Source organism: Mandrillus leucophaeus, unplaced genomic scaffold, assembly GCF_000951045.1.
Source record: "Mandrillus leucophaeus isolate KB7577 unplaced genomic scaffold, Mleu.le_1.0 Scaffold399, whole genome shotgun sequence".
NCBI classification, from domain to species: domain Eukaryota; kingdom Metazoa; phylum Chordata; class Mammalia; order Primates; family Cercopithecidae; genus Mandrillus; species Mandrillus leucophaeus.
The window spans coordinates 299,400-317,237 of record NW_012104242.1 but is presented as its reverse complement, the minus strand read 5'-3'; the positions used below and the strand labels follow the sequence as shown (position 1 = coordinate 317,237).

The window sequence follows — 17,838 nt, the reverse complement described above, 5'->3', positions numbered from 1 at the left end:
GGAAGGCTCAGGAGATGATGTAAATCTTAAGTAATTCTCAAAATAAAGTTATAACAAGACTTGCATTAACTTGAGCTCTCAGTTTCCTTGTCCCCCTACACTGCTTTTAGGTGAAGGAAATAAATAAGGTGCTGTTGGGGATTTTGAAAGCCTCAGGGAATGAGCCACCGTCAGCAGGAACTTCACGCCCTCTCCTGCTACACGGCGTCCCAGCCAGTGCTGGGGATCATGGAAACCGTCTTCCAGGTACCCTGCACATCAGTCAGCTTTCTGACCTGTAAGCAATGGAAACCTCCTCTGGCAATTTGAGGCACCAATAGGTGGCTCTCAGAACCACCAAGGGAGTAGGACCAGCGTTGGGACCCTGCGTCTAGGAGCCGCTTGTGCAGTAGCATGTTCTTGTGAGGAGAACATGAAGTCTGCACTGCTGACCTTGTTCGTGAACACGAGACTTCCCCACCAGCATGGCATTCCCCAAACCTGGATCATGTCAGGACACCTTCACTGCCGACAGCAAGAGCCCAATTGCTTTGTCCTGTAAATGGATGCAACTGGTTAGTCATCTCCCCACACCCTAGCTTCCAGGAAGGCTGGGAAGGGGTCTTCTGGTATTTTTACTTCCTGTAGAGCCACAAGGGCTCTGTATCCAAACAGGACTCAAAAAGTGGAGTTCTCCTGATACAGGAGGAAGGTAGAGATGTATGGTGACTAAACTGTGACAGCTGGCGGCTGCTCCCGCCCCTCCCTTTCGCTGCCCAGCATCGCTGCATTCTCATCCTGCCCTCATGCTCTCCACAGCCCTAGGAAACCACCGTGATGCAGCTGCTGCTTTTACATCTACTCTGGCACTCGCCCTTCATGCAAAGGGGAAACAAGCCAAAGCCTCTGGAATTACCATGACCAGCGTCAAACCCACGGCTTTCTAGGTGATGCCTCCTCTTCCTCCAGTTCCATCACTGGCCTTCTGTGACCTACAGATGGAATTGTAAAATTTACAATTGAGGGATGAAGAGAGAGAAAAGAGGAGGAACATTCGAATTCTTCTACCAGTGTTTTTGGATGTCTCACGTGCCCTAGGCGCTGGTGGACACTGCACTGAACAGATAATCATGTGGGATCTGCAAGTTGCTAAGTGAGTCTTTCCATCTGTCTCCAGGAATGTTGGAATCAGCACCAGAAGAGTCTTAGGGACCCAGGAGATCGTGAAGAGGGTCCGAGGGGTTAACTCCACAGCCTCAAGTGTTCGCCTGGCTTTCAGCAAGGGATTCTCTGTCACAGTCACAGAACATTCCTGGCTTTTAGTCTGTGTCTTGAACCAAAAAACAAGAATCTGAGTTCATCATTCAGTCAGTACAACAAAACAGTCGTGCTGCGTCCGTCTGGGTGCTTTCGTCTGCTCTGTGACTCGGCAGCCCCTAAGCTAAAGCCTTCCCAGGCCCTCTCTCTCAAGTGTCAGAGCACGGCGTCCAGGCTGCCAGCCTCATGGTGCTTCCTGCACAGCTGCTCAGCTCTGCTGTGCCACTCAAAGCAGAAATAGGCAATATGTAAATGAGCAGGCATCGCCGTGCTTCAGTCAAGCTTTATGAAAGCCAGTGTGTGGTGCTCCTGATGACCAGTTTGCTGGTGGGTGGCCTGAGCTGGGTTCACACTGTCTGTGGCCCCCACCCCACCAGTAATCCATTCCAGAGCCCCCCGTTTCCTGACAGTCTGTCACCTGCATCAACGCCTGATGACAACATCCAGATCCATCCATTGGATGCCAAACATAGAAACAAGCTCAATGTGATTTTTGCAAATTTTTCGAAGGTTTCTGAATTCCATTTTTTATTGAGATGTAGAAGCCACAAGAGACTCTTGTTCCGACCATAGCCATCGGAACAAATTTTTCGAAGGTTTCTGAATTCCATTTTTTATTGAGATGTAGAAGCCACAAGAGACTCTTGTTCCGACCATAGCCATCGGAACAAATTTTTCGAAGGTTTCTGAATTCCATTTTTTATTGAGATGTAGAAGCCACAAGAGACTCTTGTTCCGACCATAGCCATCGGAACAATCTGGTTAATACACAGATTCATCGTTTTTAAGATCCATCAGAGAGTTGAAGACTCAAATGTAAATGAATTAAATTTCTTCCGAGGAGAAAAGAGACCTGTATGTGGCTTTTCCTATGGCAGAGGAACCAGGAGAAAGAATTTACCATAAAAAATGATAAAGCAAAAGGTTTCTGAACTTTTTAAAAAACATAAATGACAGTATCTGGTTAGCAAGGTAGATGAGAATCCCAGGGGAGCCCTAAAAGTGGATCCATTTTCTCTGAGGCACTCTGGACCTTTAGTGTGCAAAAGGCAGGGGCTCCTGAGGGCTGGGAAGTGAGCAACAGAGCCCTGGCTACCCCTCCAGGGCGGCCCGGATCACCCAGCAGAGCTGCTGGCTACCTCTCCAGGGTGGCCTAGATCACTGTGGGAACTCCACTCACGCTTCAACAACGGAGGTGGGATGAGGGCATAGCACATCCCTGTGCAGCGCCCTTGCCCTTCACCATGTGTAATATATTTGCCTTCCAAAGGCTGGGGGTGTGGCAGTGGAATAGAAGAAGCTGGGGGTGAGACTGAAGAGAGAATCACCCAGTTACCTGAAGAGCCAACAGCGAAACGGTGGGCGGAGTCTCCCGCCGTTTGGAAAGCAGGTCCTCGCAGTGAAGCGTAGAAGACTTCCAGGGTCAGTGTCGGGCCCAGCATCCGGGTCCTGCCCATAGACTTGTAAATTCTTTTCTGGGGATAAATGTTATTTAATATTTACTGTTCTTTTAAATACAGTCTTCGTTGTTCATAAAACATTGTGTTATATAATCAAAATTTAAAAGACCTGCAAAGAAGCAAGAGAATTGGACTCATGTTCATGAGAGGAGACGGCCCCTAAAACAGTCAGTAGAAGAGACATGCTGGAATTATCAGAGACTTTGGAATAGCTGTGATAGGTGAGGCCAGGAATTTGTTGAAAAGGTCTACAACATCTATGAAGAGGTGAGGGGTATTGCAGAAGGATAAAAACTATGAAAAAAACAAAATGGAAATGCTGGAAATGAAAAATTAGTATTGGAAATAAAATTCCCATGGTTTAATAGGAGACTAGATACAGCAGAGGAAAGACTCATTGAATGAACTTGAAGTCTGACCAGTAGAAATGACCTAAGCATAAAACAAGGAGAAAAGGCATGAAAATACAGTGGAACAGAGTGTCTGAGGCCCGTGGGTCTAACATACCTGTAGTGATCGGAGCCCCAGCAGGAGTGGGTGAGAGAAAATGGGGCAAGAGAACAATTTGAAGAACTATGGCCAGGAGCGAAGGGAAGAATCAACACAAAGATTCAGGAAGCTCAGTGAACTTCAGGCACAGTAAATGAGAAGAACCACACCCAGACACATTGTTGTCCAAACACTGAAAGTCGATGGCAGAGTTGATCTTAAAGCCCCTGCAGAAATAAAGCTAAGTAGGGGCAAGTAATAAAAACAACACTGAGTTCTCATCAGAAATGCTGGAAGCAGGAGATCCTTCAGAATGGAAGAGAAAAGCAGATACTTAGCCAACCTAGAGAATCCACCAGCAAATACGCATCACAAGAAATCGTAAGAATGTCTTAGCATGAAAACAAATGATAGCAAAATGAAGCCCAAATTTTTAAGAAGAAATGAAGAACACTGAAAAGAGTAAATACAAGAAAATGTTTTAGAATCTATCAATATGTAGACATGTAAATATTTTTTAGTTTGTTTTAAAAGTATTAACCGTTTAAAAATATGAACTGCTGAGGTGTTCATAATGTGTGTAGGAATAACAGATGAGACAACAGGAAGTCGGGCCCTGGAAATGCACCGTTGCAAGAATCTTCATTTTCATAATGCATAACACTATGTGAAGATAGAAAGCAATAAATCATGCAAAAAACACACAGAGGGTGAAATGAAATACCAGAAATATTCTTTCTATTCGTGAGAAAAGGAGGCAGGAAGGGAGGAACAAAGAACAAAACGGACGAGTAAAGAACCAACAGCAATCGCACCGATAAGGACGTGAAAAGTAAATGAACTGTGGATGACGTGATTGCTGAGGTTGGAATGTCTGTGTCCCCCTCCAAACCATCTATGTCGAACTATAATCCCTAACGCAGTAATATAAGACATGAGGCCTTTAGAAGGTGATTAGATTGTGAGGATGGAGCCCTCATGAATGAGACTTCCGCCCTAAAGGAGCATCTTCATCCACTCTGCAGGTGCCTCGATCTGGGATTTGCTAGACTCCAGAGCTGTGAACAGCCTGTTACCTAATCTAAGGTATTTCACAGCAGGGGGTAGCAGATGAGCACAGACCCAGCCTTGTCCTGGTGCCTTCCCGTGCCCAGGAGAGGCGGACATTGGCCACAGACCCTGTGAAGGATGGCGTCCAGCTGCTGGGTGATCCGGTGCAGCACAGGGAGGCCAACCTCCCTGTCAGGCTTCTTTAAGGGAATGCTGGCTGGTGCCGAGTTAAGAAAGATGAGTTAGCGGTGACGAGAGTGCAGAGGGAAGAACACTCTGGCCAGGGAAGCTGAGCTGAAGCCCCTGCAACTTTGGAGGGGTCAGGAAAGATGGGAAGAGGCCAGGGTGGCCAGAGAGGGAGGACGACAGAAGGCTGCACCAAGCGCCGGTCGTTTTCCCAAGATCAGTGGGAAATTGTTAGAGGGCTTAGGGCAGGGACCTGTCATATTTAGCTAATCGTTTTGAAACGATCACTTGGAGTACATCATGAAGGCTTCTCTAAGCCGGTGACATTTCCACAGCCCCCACATTTTAATGCAAATAAAGAAATTCTTTTGGAAATAGGAGTACAAAGAGGTAGTCAAATTTTTGTGTCATTTTCCCTTTCAATTTGAAGAGTGTCATTTGCCTGGAGACATACAACCTAAACTTTTTTACCCAGCGTAGTACATAAGCCCAGTATCAGGTCTTTGGAGTTTGTTCATTCTTTCACACATTTCTACTTACTGTAGCCCTATGTGCAAGTACTAGGTTGTGCTAATATTATGGTGTGTGAATTGCTAAATAGTAAAATCACCAGTCAGCCTAAATGCTAAAATTAGTCCTGTTTTGTGTTTTCTGTGCTGATATTTGGGATGTGAGTCTGTGTATCTTCACCTGAGATTTAAATATGACTCATTTGTGCAATAAGCACTTAATACCTAATTGATATAATACTTTTATGTCAGTGAGAAACTTACTGTTTGGTATATACATTTGTCCCTAAGTGGGGGACAGGTTTCCAGACTCCCTATTGATACCTAAGTCCGCAGACACTCAGGTCCCTGCTGGAAAATGGCTCAGCATTTGCCTAGAACCCATGTACATCCTCTGTGTACTTTAAATCATCTCTAATGACTTGTGATGCTGAATATGATGTAAATGCTGTGTAAACAGTTGTACTATATCGTTCAGTGAATTATGACAAGAAAAAGTCTGTGCCTGTTCAGTACAGGTGCAATTTTTTCAAATATTCGTGATTCAAGATTGGTTAAATCTAAAGATGCAAAATTCACGGATATGGAAGGCTGACTGCTTAACATTTTTATTATATAACTGGATTTTAATGTGAATCCTTTTTTCTCGTTAATGTAACTTGCAATTTCAAAAATGCTTTATCTTTGTTTCTGATTGAGCTTTAGTTGGAATGGATAATGCTGTTTTTCTGTGGGTCCTTTTTGCAAGTATTTGATCCTTAAACACTGAGGAGCATTAGGGATCTCTGTATTTAAGGAAACACTGGCTAGCGTTCCTTGGCAATATGATAAATACTCTCTCAGTATGTATCTTGAAATTTCAGACTTTTTACCTCAGGGGTTTTTATAATTTGGAAGCAGCTGTGTCTTACCTCTTTATCTCCTTCACGTATTCTTCTCTATTAATGCTCAGGCCTATTTGGCTTCAGGCGCAGTGTTGCCTCCTCCACGTGGTACAAGATAGGAAAGGAGGTACTAGCCATGCACATTTTTTCCTGAGATACCACCTTGAGCCATTGTAACAATTTCTGAACTTGGATAATTTAGAGAGAATGCTGACTTATTTTTGTTCCAGTTAATATTTAGGTTTCAAGGAATCATGAAGGAAGGAAATTATTTAAATCATTGCTTCAGCTTGAATATATTCAGTAAAAGCCCACTATGTGTAGCGTACACACCTTTATTGGCTATTTGCTTTCTTCATGCCCTTCCTCTCTTTTTTAAACATAAGGATGCTGAGAGACAGCAGTAGCCATAATTACCCTAGTGAAGTAACAGAGAAGAGTGGAATCATAATTTCCTTTTAAAATCTTGAACCGTTGCTTATTTTCATAGACTTGGCTCTGTTGTGAGTGGTGGCAGTTTTTCCATCTGGCTTTGTGACCAAATTTCAGCCAGAAGAAAAACACTTAACTCCCTTTCCACCGCTGCGGCTACGGCTGCGGCTGCGGCTACGGCTGCGGCTGCTGTCTCTAGTGTCTGCCTCCTGTCGTCATGGGGGTGTGGGTGGGTGCTGGGCCGTACACACAAAGGACAGGTGTGCATCAGTCCAGGCACCTGTGAAAAATCTTCTACTCTTTGTACTTCTGGGGAATGTTTGGGAAAGACAGCTAAGTCACATAGGGAAAAATACCTTGCATCCAAAGAGCTTGCCCAAGTTGCTTTCTGGAATTGTCCAGCAGCTGGGGTAGATGATTTAATACGGGTAGCAGGCAGGGACCACAGCCATGGATGATGAGGAGGAGAAAACAGAAATTGGTGTCTCTGTTTGGGGAACAGCAACAGAGCACATTTGCTGGGGTGAAAACTGCTCCTGAGGCTGCTGAGTAGACCATGTGAGAGCCCAGCGCTGGATTCTTTCAGGCTTCAGATGCGCGTTGGCCTCTCCTTTCGCCTCATCGTTTAGGTGGAGAGGGCTAGTGCCCTAATTTCAGGTGTAAAAGCTTACAGGCTCTCCATTGTTACTGGAATCAGAACCTCGGAACTACCTCAGCCGATTTAGCGAATGAAACTTGCACTCCCACGTCCCTCAGAGAGTGCTGTGAGTGAGACGGTGCAGTGCCACCATTTACCTTCTGTGTTTCGAAGTGACTCAGGTCTCTGCGCCGTGGTTAGTCACCTGCTTCGCCCTCTTCTGTTGCTCTGTGGATATGTTGACATCTTTAAAACATTTCTTTTAGTCTTGTACAGTGGTTAATTTTAATGATTTCCATATTTGATGTTGTTTTTGATCTTCTTTTCATTTTGTTTCCTGCTTTTCGCATTCTCCTCCCCACCCCTCCCTCTTCTCCATCCCATTTTTCACTGTCGGGTCATGTGTGTCTGTGTGTTGTGTGTGTTGGTTGCTGTTGTCTGGTATTCTCTCCTCTCTTCTCATCCTCACCCTTCTGCTGCTGTAGCCTCACAGGCTGTGGACCCTGGCCGAGCAGGTAGGGGACTTTCCTGTCCGTCACACCCATGCCTCCCTGCCCAGCCCCGCTGCCTTGCCCGCATCCAGCCATGGGACAGACTAGCAGTTGAGTGCAGAGATTGGCCGGGGGTCTGCGGACCCTGTGATCGTGGGTGCTGCCTGCCGGGCAGTGTCACGTTCAGGCCTCACGCGTAGCCGACGCTGTCTTCCCGGGGTGCGCGGTCAGTGGTTCCTTTGCCAGTTTGGTTCATCTCTGTTTTACTTAATTCTCCACCTGTTTTCCATTTACTTATTTTTAATTGACCCTCCATGGCTGTATTTCGCGTTACTCACTGTGGCCGGTTCTCCGCTCGGCACTGGTCTGTGGCGTGGCTTTGCTGAGCAGCAGGGGTAGAGCTGTCACTGGGAGCGTCCGCCGGGAGGCTGACTGGCATGTGCTGTTCTTTTTCCCTATCTCGGTGGTGAGATACCAGGGCCCAGGGTTATTGAGTACTATGGTATGTTTTAATGACATTGTCTTTTTTTTTTCTTATATATAAGCAATATAAGAAAATTGTGTGCCTTTAGTACAAAATTTGGAATTCTCTCCTGAAGAATTTTAGTGTAATTCTTCAAATGAATTCTGAAGGGCTCCCTTATTTTTTGGCAAATTTATTGTAGGTTGTCTTTTTCCAACCAAGGTATTGTATTGCCTTCCCCAAAAATGGTTGTACAGTTTTGGTTTGTAACACGGCCTTCATGATACTGCTGTTCTGTGGACAGAGGCCACTGGTCAGAAGCCAGCATGGTATAATTTTTCAAGCAATTTACGGTGCCAAGAAAAGATTTCTGGACTCCTGTGTAAAATCAACAGCCCAGTGGCTCAGACCACCAAGTCCTGCCCAGCTTACCAGGATAAAATACCCCTTCTCTGACCTATGTCTCAGCCGAAAATGCCCTCCTCAGGCCAGAGAGCCAGAGCACAAGCAGAGCCCGGAGGAGCAAGATGCTCCCCTCACCTCTTCCTCCCTGGCCTGTCCATCCACATCATGCATCTGCTTCACTGTCCTGGGCCCTCAAAGTACACCTTTTGTTGTTAAAGGTGGATGCATGTAGTAAAAATTTCTCTGCACAGATGCTTCATATCCTTCCAACCTGCTTTTGCAGCCGCCGTCTTGGCAGTTTCAGCCTTCCCTTTTTTTGGCACAGTGCGTGGCTTGTCTCCTTTCTTTCCTATTTTTATATATTGGCGGTCAAGCTGTGTGAATCCAGTATTATCCTAATAAGATATGCCTTCTGGAATTTAGGTTATCAAACTGAAAGTTAGCAGGTGCCTTGCAGAGATTGCTGGTCTAAGTGCTTTTAGTTTTATTTTTCACTTTAACATTTTACCAAAGAAATGTTTCCTAGCTAGTAGAAGCACAGACCCCAGTCTCCTTCCATGTAAACTTGAGTTAACCACTCTGTGTTGTTGCTTGCAGGGAACCTCAGGACCTGACCCAACCACTGTCTATGTGGACATGAGAGCCCTGAGACATGACAGGTACTGTACGCTTCTGGGTTTTTTTCTTTTCCTTTTTATGTTTTGTTCTGTGGCCTTGCATGCAGGTGTCCATCTAGAAGAAGGGGTGCGCGTGATGTTTATCTGCTCAGAGTGTGACTATCTCATGAGTGAAGTGGTGGAGTTAGGCATTGGCTTGAACTTTGCAACTGAAGACTCTGGCCAGGCACGGTGGCTCATGCCTGTAATCCCAGGACTTTGGGAGGCTGAGGTAGGCGGATCACCTGAGGTCAGGAGTTCGAGGCCAGCCTGGGCAACGTGGCAAAACCCCGTCTCCACTAAAAATTACCCAGGTTTGGTGGCAGGCACTTGTACTCCCAGCTACTTGGAAGGCTGAGTCAGGAGAATTGCTTAAAACCGGGAGGCAGAGGTTACAGTGAGCTGAGATTACACTTCTGCATTCCAGCCTGGGAGACAGAGCAAGACTCTGTCTCAAAAAAAAAAAAAAGAAAAGAAAAAGAAAGAAACTCTGTTGCAGGATGGCAGTGGCCGGTGTGATAGCAGGAGTGTGGCCAGAGCCGCTTTATCTGACCGTTTCACCAGAAGGCGGGCACTTGGTTCTTTTCCTTCCTATTTTAGGCACCATTTTGCCCCCCTCGTAGAATGTCAGCATCCTGCCCACATTTATTTACATGATGTTTTGTGAAGGTGCTTAAATTAGGGGTTAGGGTTCAGGTTACCTTCTCTATGTGGCCTCCTAAGCGCCCCCTGAGAAGAAAAGTGGAGTTCTTGGTGAGTGTGTGAGGACTCCAGAAGGCAGGGATGGGGTTGAGCAGGGTGAGAAGCCCTTCAGAGGAATCTCTGCCCACCAAGGAGGACCCACTAAGATGCCAAAGAGGAAGGAAAGAAGGCGTCATTTTTACTGCCGACTTCACCCGTTGAAACAGATCATTTTCCGCTTGGCGACTGTGGAGGTGCCCGTTCATTGTTGCTTAGGTGAAGTGTGTGGGACGTGGTGTCTTCCCTTACCGCCGTCAGCAGCCGCTCCGTGACATGTTGCTGTGTGTGCCTGTGCCTCGGGTGTCTGGTGTGTCTGGAGGCATTTTCGATCAGCACAAGTTGGTCAGTGGCTCAGCTGGCATCTGGTGGGGGGATGCCAGGGATGTCCCAACAGCCTGCATGGGACAGCCAGTGGCTGAGAGCTCACGTGCCAGGGCCAGGAGCCACGACCGCCCTGACGGTTCACACTTGTAGATGCATGCCTGGCCCTGTGGCTCTTCCATCAGGCCCTCCGGTCGACAGAACCACTGGCTGCACAGTTATGAAATCACAGAAGAGTGGTGGCCACCTAGGAGCCCTCGGGAGGCCCTGCAGGCTGAGGGCCAGAGGCAACGCCTGCCCCCAAGGCCACCAGCTGCCAGGGACAAAGTTCAGTCTGGAACACTTAGAAAAATCAGAAATGTAGTTTTAGATTAGATAACTTGTTTCTGGGCATACGATTTTCTAAATAATCACTTCTGGGCTTTAAAGCATGTCTACTTAACTCCCTGTAAGAATTCTTTGGAAAATATCTCATAATTGTATGACTTCCTGGAGAAGTGAGCAATATCTCATCAAATAACACATGTATGCAGTTCTATCTGTGGCCTGGCCCTCAGAGAGTAACCTTTTCCCTGACTAGGCTGCTAGGTGCTTTGGAAAGCATCTGAAATGGAAGTGAGAGCACGCAGGGAACAGGAGCTTGCAGTGCAGGTCACTTTCCCACACACCACTGCGTGGTCTGGTTGGCGCCCGCGCCGCTCACTCTTGCTGCTCGCTGGCCTAGGCTTTCGCCTTTGAGCAGTGCCAAGCGGAGCTCCTTGGATGCCAGACATCTTCACAAGACTCAGACCTGACCCCCATCCTCAGCATTTTACATACAAAGAAGAAGAGCAAAGTCTGGCTCTACATTGCAGAGCAACTTCCTTTCACTGGGCCCTGCCCAGGCACCCCTGAACCCTCCCTGCTGCTCTCTAGATGGACCATGTGCCACTCTTCCTCGCATGCCCTCGGGTGGGAGACGCTGCCCTTCCCTCCCGGCTTCTGGGGCTGCTCTCGCTCTTCTCATTCCTTTCAGGTTTTTTCTCCGTGATGTTCTCTCTCTGACCTTTCTGACTGGGTCTGTCTGTGGCCCCCTCCGTCTGGCTGGGTCCCTTCTCCCTTACCCTCAGTGCAGAGAACCTCAGTGGCGTCCCAGCCTTGCTCTCTGATGCCCCCACCACCTACTCACAGTCCGCAACCCCCAGCCCACCTCCAAGGAGTCTGGCCCCAGGGGCCTTTCCTCCGGTCCTCCAAGCTCAGCTCCAAAGCCCTCTCCTTCCTTAAACCTCCCTTAAATATTCCCAAGTAAAAATACATCCAGCTTTAATCTGCAGCATCACTTTCGACCTTTACTAGCATGTAACACACCTCATGCTGCAGCCACTGGCAGAGGGGGCTCTGGGTCACACAGGTAAGAATTCAGCTGCTCTGGGAACGAGGTATTATGCTCTGTAACCTGCTTCCCTCTTGCTTTAGTCAGTTTCGGTTTCTATAAAGGAACACCTGAGACTGGGTGATTTATAAAGAAAAGAAGTGTATTTGGCACAGGGTTCTGCAGGCTGTACAGGAAGTGTGGTGCCTGCATCTGCCTCTGGTCAGGTTTCAGGGAGCTTCACTCATGGTGGAGGGAAAGAGGAGCCGCAAGTGAAGAGATCCATGGTAGGAGGAGGGGACAGACTGCCTTTAGCCACCGGCTCTCCTGGGAGCTGGTAGAGCAAGAACCTGCTCCCCCGCAGGGAGGGCCTGCGTCTATTATGAGGTATCTGTCCCCATGACTCCAGCTCCTCCCATTAGGCCCCACCTCCAACCCTGGGGATCACATTTCAGCAGGAGCTTGGGGAGTGGGGGGGAGGTGCTCAGAACAGGTGTAGTAAAACCAGTCTTCCCGGGCACCTGTGAGGACAAAGTAAAGGAATGCTGTGAAGAGCTGGACGGGGCCGATGCTGTCACTGTGAGCTCCAGCAGCTGGATGATGACAGAGGACTCACCTCTTCTGTTCCACTGGGCTAGGGCTGCTGACCACAGAGGGTGAGAAAGTCGACAGTCCAAGGCCAGCAGTCGGGAGGCAGTGAAATGAGAGCCACTAAAAGCACTGACCCTTTTCTTTCTTGTTACTCTTCCTATAAAAATGGGATGGTGGTTTTCTCACTTGATCTGCATTAGGGTCTGTCACAGGATTAATTACTGTTCCTGTTGCTTTAATGGCACACTCACTTGGGAGCCCCAAGGCACCTGGCCATGTATCGTCTAATTACTGTGGAGAAGGTTAGCTTATTGGTATGCACATGCAATTTCCTTGAGAGAGAATATGAATGTGCACACACACAAGAAAGACGGCCTACAGAGGAAGACGACCATTGTGGAAGTCAGTGGTTAAACAGGTGTATTAGCCATTTCTACTTGGTTTTCTGCCTCTGTTTCTGATGCCCTTTTTATTCTTGGAGCCATGGTGGGTGGGACCTGCCTGCATCTGTGACAGGTCACCATGGAGAGCATTTCTGTATCACAGAGTGAGGAGACACACTCTCCCTGCTTCTGGAACAGATTACAGTCCCACATGTGCAGGAAGGAAATGATGAAATTGTGTTAATACTATTTGAAAGTGACTGTTCACTTTAAAAATATTTTTACAATGTAATTCATTTTAAATGAATTCATAAGTCTCTCAATGACTTCCAATTTGGTCTTTCCATGAACACTTTAGTTTTTCAGACTTTAGATAGGATATATATATATATTTTTGTCTGCGTTTGAAGATGGGGTTTTTAAGGCTGGGAACAGGCTCACACCTGTAATCTCAGTGCTTTGGGAGGCCAAGGCAGGAGAATCACTGGAACCCAAGAGTTTTGAGAGCAGCCTGGGCAACATAGCAAGACTCCATCTCTACATTTTTTAAAAATGAGCTAGGTGTGGTGGCATATGCCTATAGTCCTAGCTACTCAAAAAGCCGAGGTGGGATGACTGCTTGAGCCTAAGAGTTAGAGGCTACAGTGAGCCATGATCACACCGCTGCACTCCAGCCTGGGCAATGGAGCAAGACCTTGTCTCAAAAGAAAAAGAAATAGTTTTAGCAATTTTTTATATCTTAAGAACATTACATTGGTGTAAAGTCCTAGGATGAAAACTTTCTTTGCTTCCTCAGGGCTTGTAACCTGAAGTCATAATTAAAGGGTATTACCAGAAAAGCATAGATATTAAATTAATTCCTGCTCAGTGTTAGTCCAACTATCAAGACCCTGAGAGCAGGGGGCACAGAATAAAAGTGCATCAACAAACTTCAGACTTAGGAGCAGAATGGAGGGAGTGAAGACAGAGATAAAGACAAATAGCTTAACAAGAGCCTTTCACCCGGTCAGGTCCTTGTGTGTGTGTGTTTCAGTGCATGTGAGTGTGCTGTGAATACATGCATGTGTGTGTTGCAAGTATGTGAATAGTGTCTGCACATGTGAATGAGTTTGTGCATATGCAAGCTTGCCTGTGTTATGTGTTGTGTGGGTGAGTGATGTGAGTACAAGTGCATATATGCATGACAGTATGAGTTTGTACAAGTGTGTTGTGTATATATGCTGTTGTGTGTTACAAGTGTGCATGTGTGTGCAGTATTGCATGTTTCAACACATGCATGTGCACAAGTGTAGTGTGTGCTGCAAGTGTAGACGTGCATGTGTGTGTCATGAGTGTGTTGCAAGTATGTTGCAATTGTGTGACTGTTTCAAATGTGTACACATTTATGACTTTGCATGTGTGTGTGCATACAAATATGCAGCATATATTTGTGCAAACATGAGTACATGCAAGTATGAGTATGCACGTGTGTGTTGCATGGGTGGGTGCCTGTGTGTGGTACAAGTGTATGAGGGTTTGCAAGAATGCAAGTGCACTCACATGTGCATGTGTGTTCAAGTGTGAGTTTGCATGTGAGTGTAGTGTACCAAGTGTTTTTTGTGTGTGCAAATATGTTGCATGTGTGCATGCAGATGAGTTTGTGCTGATGTGTGGGCTGAGTATTGTGTGTGTTGCATGTGTGTGCATGTGTACATGCACATTGAGTCTTAGTATTGCCTTGTATTTTGTATGTGGAGTTGTGTTAAAAGTATGCACACATGTGCATGCATGTGGAAGTGTGTGCATTCGTGTGCATACATGTGTACATGAGAAGGATTCGCTGGGAGGGGGCCACAGTTCTCCAGGTGGTCTTTAGTCCACTCATCACGGCCTGTGGTCTTAGACTGAGAGCTGGGCTCTCAGTGGAGCTCCTGCCCCTTTACTGAATTAGTCATGTGCTGCATAGTGCCATTTCTGTCAATGACAGACCACAGTGGTCTCCAAGACAGTGTTCCCTAAATGGTAGTGGTTCCATAAGACTGTAATGAAGCTGAAAAATTCCTGTGAAAATGGAGTCTATTGATGTTGTGGCCATCATAATGCAATACATTACCTGTTTGTGGCTATGCTAGCGTAAACCTGTGCTGCCAGTTGTATAAACGTATAACATGTAGGATCATACACAGTACATGCATAATACTGGATTGTGATAAGATACCTGTGTAACCACTTTATGTACTTACCTTTAATGTCGTTATCTTAGAGTATATTCTCTCTGCTTACAATAAAAAAGTTAACTGTAAGACAGCCTCAGCCGGTCCTTCAGGAGGAATCCAGCAGAAAGCATTGTTCACACAGATGACAGCTCTGTGCATGTCACTGCCCTAAAGACCTTCCAGTGGGACAAGATGTGGAGGTAGAAGGCAGTGATTTTGGTGATACTGACCCTGTGAAGGCCCAGATTAATGTGTGTCTGTGTATTCGTTTTTAACAAAGTTTAAAAAGTCAAAAACTTTTAATAGAAAACTTGATATAAGGATAAATTATTTTTGTATAGCTGTACAATATGTTTTACTCTGTTTTTATAAGTGAGTCAAAAAGCTTTAAGGAATTTACAACATAGAGTTACAGTAAATGGAGATTAATTTAACAAAGGAATTTTCTTACAGATTTAGTGTAGCTTATGAGTACAGTGTTTATGAATCTACAGCCACGTGCGGTGATGTCTTAGCTCACAAGTGCAGTGTTTATGAATCTACAGCCGCGTGCGGTGATGTCTTAGCTCGCAAGTAGTCTTTACGAAGTCTATAGCCGCATGTGGGTGATGTCTTAGCTTACGAGTACAGTATTTAAGAATCTACAGCCACATGCAGTGATGTCTTAGCTCACGAGTACAGTGTTTACGAAGTCTACAGCTGTGTGCGGTGATGTCTGCTTACAAGTACGGTGTTTACAAATCTACAGCTGCGTGTGGTGTTGTCTTAGCTCACAAGTACGGTGTTTACGAAGTCTAGAGCCACATGTAGTAATGTCTTAGCTTACGAGTACAGTTTTTAAGAATCTACAGTTGTGTGTGGTGTTGTCTTAGCCCACGGGTACGGTGTTTACGAATCTACAGATGTGTGAGGTGATGTCTTAGCTTACAAGTACAGTGTTTACGAAGTCTACAGCTACGTATGGTGATGTCGTAGCCCTTTGTGTGCACTCACCACTCACCCAGAGCAGCTTCCAGTTCTAAAAGCTGTTTATGGGTAAGTTCCCTATATGGGTGCACCATTTTTTATCTTTTTACAGCATGTTTTACTGTGCCTTTTCTATGTTTAGATACACAAATACTGTTGTATTGCAATTGTGTATAGTCACCTGCTGTCCAGGTGTGCAGCCTGGGAGCACTTGGCCGTACCATACAGCATAGGAGCGTAGGAGGCTACCCCATCCCTGCGTATGTAAGTCCACTCTGGTGTTTGCATGATGACACAATGGACAGCTCGTTTTTCAGGATGTTTCCCTGTTGTTGAGTGACATGACTGTACTTTTTACCTGTGGCTTCTCAGCGTGTCACACGATCCTCAGGTGACTGTCCCAGCAGTGTACCCAGGAGCCTCACTCTCACTCCCCCGTCCCTTGGGTACCAGAGCTGAGCCTCAGGGTGGTTTGTCTGGCTGCAATGAATTTAACAGGTGCTTGGATTAGGCTCAGGACCCATTGTCTGGCCTCAGATCTATCACTTTCTGGCCATGTGATCCTGCACACGTTGCCTTCCTGTATTTTACTTTCTCTGCCTGTGAAATGGCAGAAGCAGTGCCACTCCTAGAGTCATTAGGAGGATTCTTGGTATGTGTCAGGTACTTGGGACAATGCTGGCCAGCTGTCTCAGTACAATTATCTGATATAGTTATACCTTTACATGGATATACGATTGTGTGTATGTATTCATGCATATGCCTTGTTCTTATTAGTTTATATTTTTTTCCTTTCTTTCTGCTCTGGCTGTCTTCAGGCATGAACAGCCTCCTAATCCATCGTCTTGCCCAACTTGAGATGATCATCGGGTAAGGGACAGTAGGGCTTTCATGATTCCTTAAATAGAACTTGCAGTCTACTTGAAAACAGATGACGAACCAGTGGGGAAAACCGAATGAAAAATAAAGAATTCACATTCACACTATGTCACTTGTGGTATTTGGACACAATGTCCTGCGAGGCTTTGTCGTTCTCCTGGTGCCTGGTTTGCAGCTCCCACTTCTCTTGCTCCCCACTCCAAAAATCCCCTGGCCAGGTGTGTGTGGAAGGAGAGCAGTCACGGAGCACCGTGGCCACCCCACAAGTGGGTGAGGACGCAGTTCCCAGAGGCGGGCTCCCAGGTCCTGACCCTCTAAGGCATGTTTTCAGGAGATGGAAGAGGCAGGCTTATTGCCAAAATATTTTTGTCTCTGCTGTTTTAGAATTACCATCCGTATCCCAGAGAGACTGTGTCCATGTTTAAACTCATTAATATTTTTAGTCTTTACATCCCATTCTCTAATTTATTCTTTCACTTTGCCATATCAGTGTAACTGTAAACCTTTGAGGGCCTCAGTTTATCTCCTAAATGAGGCAATTAAGCAGCAATGAGCAGCTCCCACCCACTATGACCCCCTGCAGCTGCCTTTTCTCCTGACCCCCTCCACCTTCCCCAGACCCCAGCCCTCTACTGTCTGCTCAAGGTCCTGGGGCTGACCAGCATCCCCTCCCTCTGACATCACCAGTGTTTCCTTATCTTTGAAGTCGTCTATCTGAATGTAAATATGACATGACAAATGCCGTCCAAAAACAAAAATCCTCCTTTGACCCTTTTCACCTGTGGCCACCACACGGCCCTCTCCCCAGACAGCTGAACACCTCAGAGGGTCTGGGTTCATCTGCTGGCTCATGAGAGACAAAGCCCTATGTCCCCACAGTTCCCTGGTGGCACCCAGCAAGGCCACCTATGACCCCACCCTAATGTTCCACGCTGAGTGCCATGCCAGTGGATGCTGCTGAGCCTACCCTCCTGCTGGAAACTCGCTCTTTGGGTTTAGGGACTACACACTGATAGTTCTTTTGTTGACATAAACAGAAAAGCTTATTTTTCTGTTTAATAAACAAAAGATGTCTTATGATTTAATAAACAAAAAGATGCTTTTCAAGTCCTTTCTATGGAGAAGGAGTTGCCTGGCTGCTCAGGGTGAGTTCCAGTTTCTCCACATGCTCAGGGCCGCCTCTGATTTGTTTCTCCACACGCTCAGGGTCGCTCCTGATTCCGGTTTCTCCACACGCTAAGGGCCGCTCCTGATTCGTTTCTCCAGACGCTCAGGGCAGCTCCTGATTCCGGTTTCTCCACAGGCTCAGGGCCACGCTTGATTCCGGTTTCTCCACACGCTCAGGGCCGCCTCTGATTCCGGTCTCTCCACAGGCTCAGGGCCGCGCCTGGGTCCCGGTCTCTCCACAGGCTCAGGGCCGCGCCTGGGTCCCGGTCTCTCCTCACGCTCAGGG

At 46.6% G+C, this 17,838-nt stretch overlaps 1 protein-coding gene across 1 annotated transcript in view; it reads left to right on the top strand.

The window, feature by feature from the left end:
• Positions 1-17,838, top strand: part of DIP2C (DIP2 disco-interacting protein 2 homolog C (Drosophila)) — a 296,340-nt gene that overhangs the window by 252,699 nt on the left and 25,803 nt on the right. The window contains exon 33 of the mRNA XM_011991552.1: positions 8,900-8,961. Coding sequence (XP_011846942.1) covers positions 8,900-8,961 — 62 coding nt within the window. The remainder of the gene's footprint in view (positions 1-8,899; positions 8,962-17,838) is intronic.